This window comes from Triticum urartu, chromosome 5A (assembly GCF_056163025.1).
Source record: "Triticum urartu cultivar PI428250 chromosome 5A, HENAU_Tu73, whole genome shotgun sequence".
Lineage (NCBI taxonomy): Eukaryota > Viridiplantae > Streptophyta > Magnoliopsida > Poales > Poaceae > Triticum > Triticum urartu.
In genome coordinates, this window is record NC_141877.1 from 596,727,207 (window position 1) to 596,728,841 (window position 1,635).

The window sequence follows — 1,635 nt, forward strand, 5'->3', positions numbered from 1 at the left end:
CAGTGAACTAGTTAGCCGCCGTGCCCAAGAAAGTAGGAAACTTACCTTGGAGTCTCATTCGCTCGGATGTTCAGAAATGTCTGCACCTCGACTATCAAATTATCGATGGAAGCTCTGTGACAAAATTTCATTCACTAAAACAAGGAAGAAGCGGCTGTTTAAAAGTATTTACCGCACACGCAAACAGAAACTGTGATGGATGCACTACGGTTTAACCGCCCAACTAACCATCTCTCGGTTACAATACCGAGGAAACGAGGCCAAGTTAACATCCCCAGTTAAACAAACATTGCATAGCAATTGCTGTTCGTCGGGCTCTATATAAAGACGATGGATCAACCAATATTCTCACAGCCACAAATATAATTGCAGCTGATTTGCAAGCAGCCTGACAGACATGGCCAACATGAAGCTACTAGCTGTGCTTGTTCTCGTGCAGGTCCTGTCACACCTCCACGTCCATGCCGTCTCCGCGTCCGCGGACATGCCGACGGCGACCAGCGGCGGCAGCTGCCACGTCAGCGGATACCTGCCGGGCCAATCCGGCAACTGCAACCCGGAGCACGGCTCCACCTGCTGCGTCAACGGCCACCGGTACCCGCAGTACAAGTGCTCGCCCCCCGTGTCGGCCGAGACGCCAGCGATCCTGACTATAAACAGCTTCGCAGAAGGTGGAGACGGCGGCGGCAAATCATTCTGCGACAACCGCTACCATAAGGATAGCGAGCTGGTGGTGGCGCTGTCCACAGGGTGGTTGCGTCTGGACGGCACGAACAGATGCAACAAGATGATCCGTATCAACGGGAACGGGCAGTCCGTGACGGCCAAGGTCGTCGATGAATGCGACTCAGTGTACGGCTGCGACAAGGAGCACAACTTCGAGCCGCCGTGCCCAAACAACGACGTGGACGCGTCGCCGGCCGTTTGGAAGGCGCTGGGCCTCAACGGGAACATTGGAGAGTTCAAGGTCACTTGGTCTGATGTGTGAGCACACATATGTACGGGATAGTTCGCTCCTCAGTCCTCAGCTGCCGTGGGGGTGTGTGTGCGCGCGCGCAGTGCTACTGTTGGTGGCGCGGAGTTGCTGCTATTTAAATAAGTCACTGCTCACATGTATTTGCTATTTTCCCAAGTTTATGTATTTGCCTTCTTTGGGTGATATATGTTGCTCCCTCCATTCACAAATATAAGCTGTTTTCAGATATTTCATTCAGTATCAACCGCAAAAAAAAGATATTTCATTCAATATAGAATACATATAGATTAAAATGAGTGAATAAACACACTAAAATGTATCTACATACATCCGATTCAAAATTTTTTTTAGAACATCTTATACTCGTTAATTGGCCCTTAAACCCTCCACCACCATCGACAGGTTTCACACCCTAAGTGGCTAAAAGTTAGTAGAGGGCTTGGTCTTCATTGACATACATTATACTAATGATAGTTTTGTGTTTTTAGAGCATCTCTATTTTTAATGAAGCAGTAGCCTGGTACTTCGGTTTTATTTTCATTCGGTTTTATTTACTCCCACCTCCCACCATCCCTCCCACACTGGTTTTCTTCTCTATCGATTATTTTTCTCTCCACTGTTTTATTACAAATAAGTACTTTCCTAACATACAAAAATCA

At 47.8% G+C, this 1,635-nt stretch overlaps 1 protein-coding gene across 2 annotated transcripts; it reads left to right on the top strand.

Moving 5' to 3' along the window:
* Positions 1-397: 397 nt before the first annotated feature.
* Positions 398-988, top strand: LOC125506085 (putative ripening-related protein 4). Of its 2 annotated transcripts, XM_087524635.1 has the most exons (2): positions 398-474; positions 511-988. In XM_087524635.1, exons 1-2 carry the CDS (start codon positions 398-400, stop codon positions 986-988), a joined length of 555 nt encoding a protein of 184 aa, XP_087380761.1. The 2 variants fall into 2 exon arrangements, with proteins under 2 accessions (XP_087380761.1, XP_048526917.1); XM_048670960.2 differs by having other exon boundaries at positions 398-988.
* Positions 989-1,635: the final 647 nt, after the last annotated feature.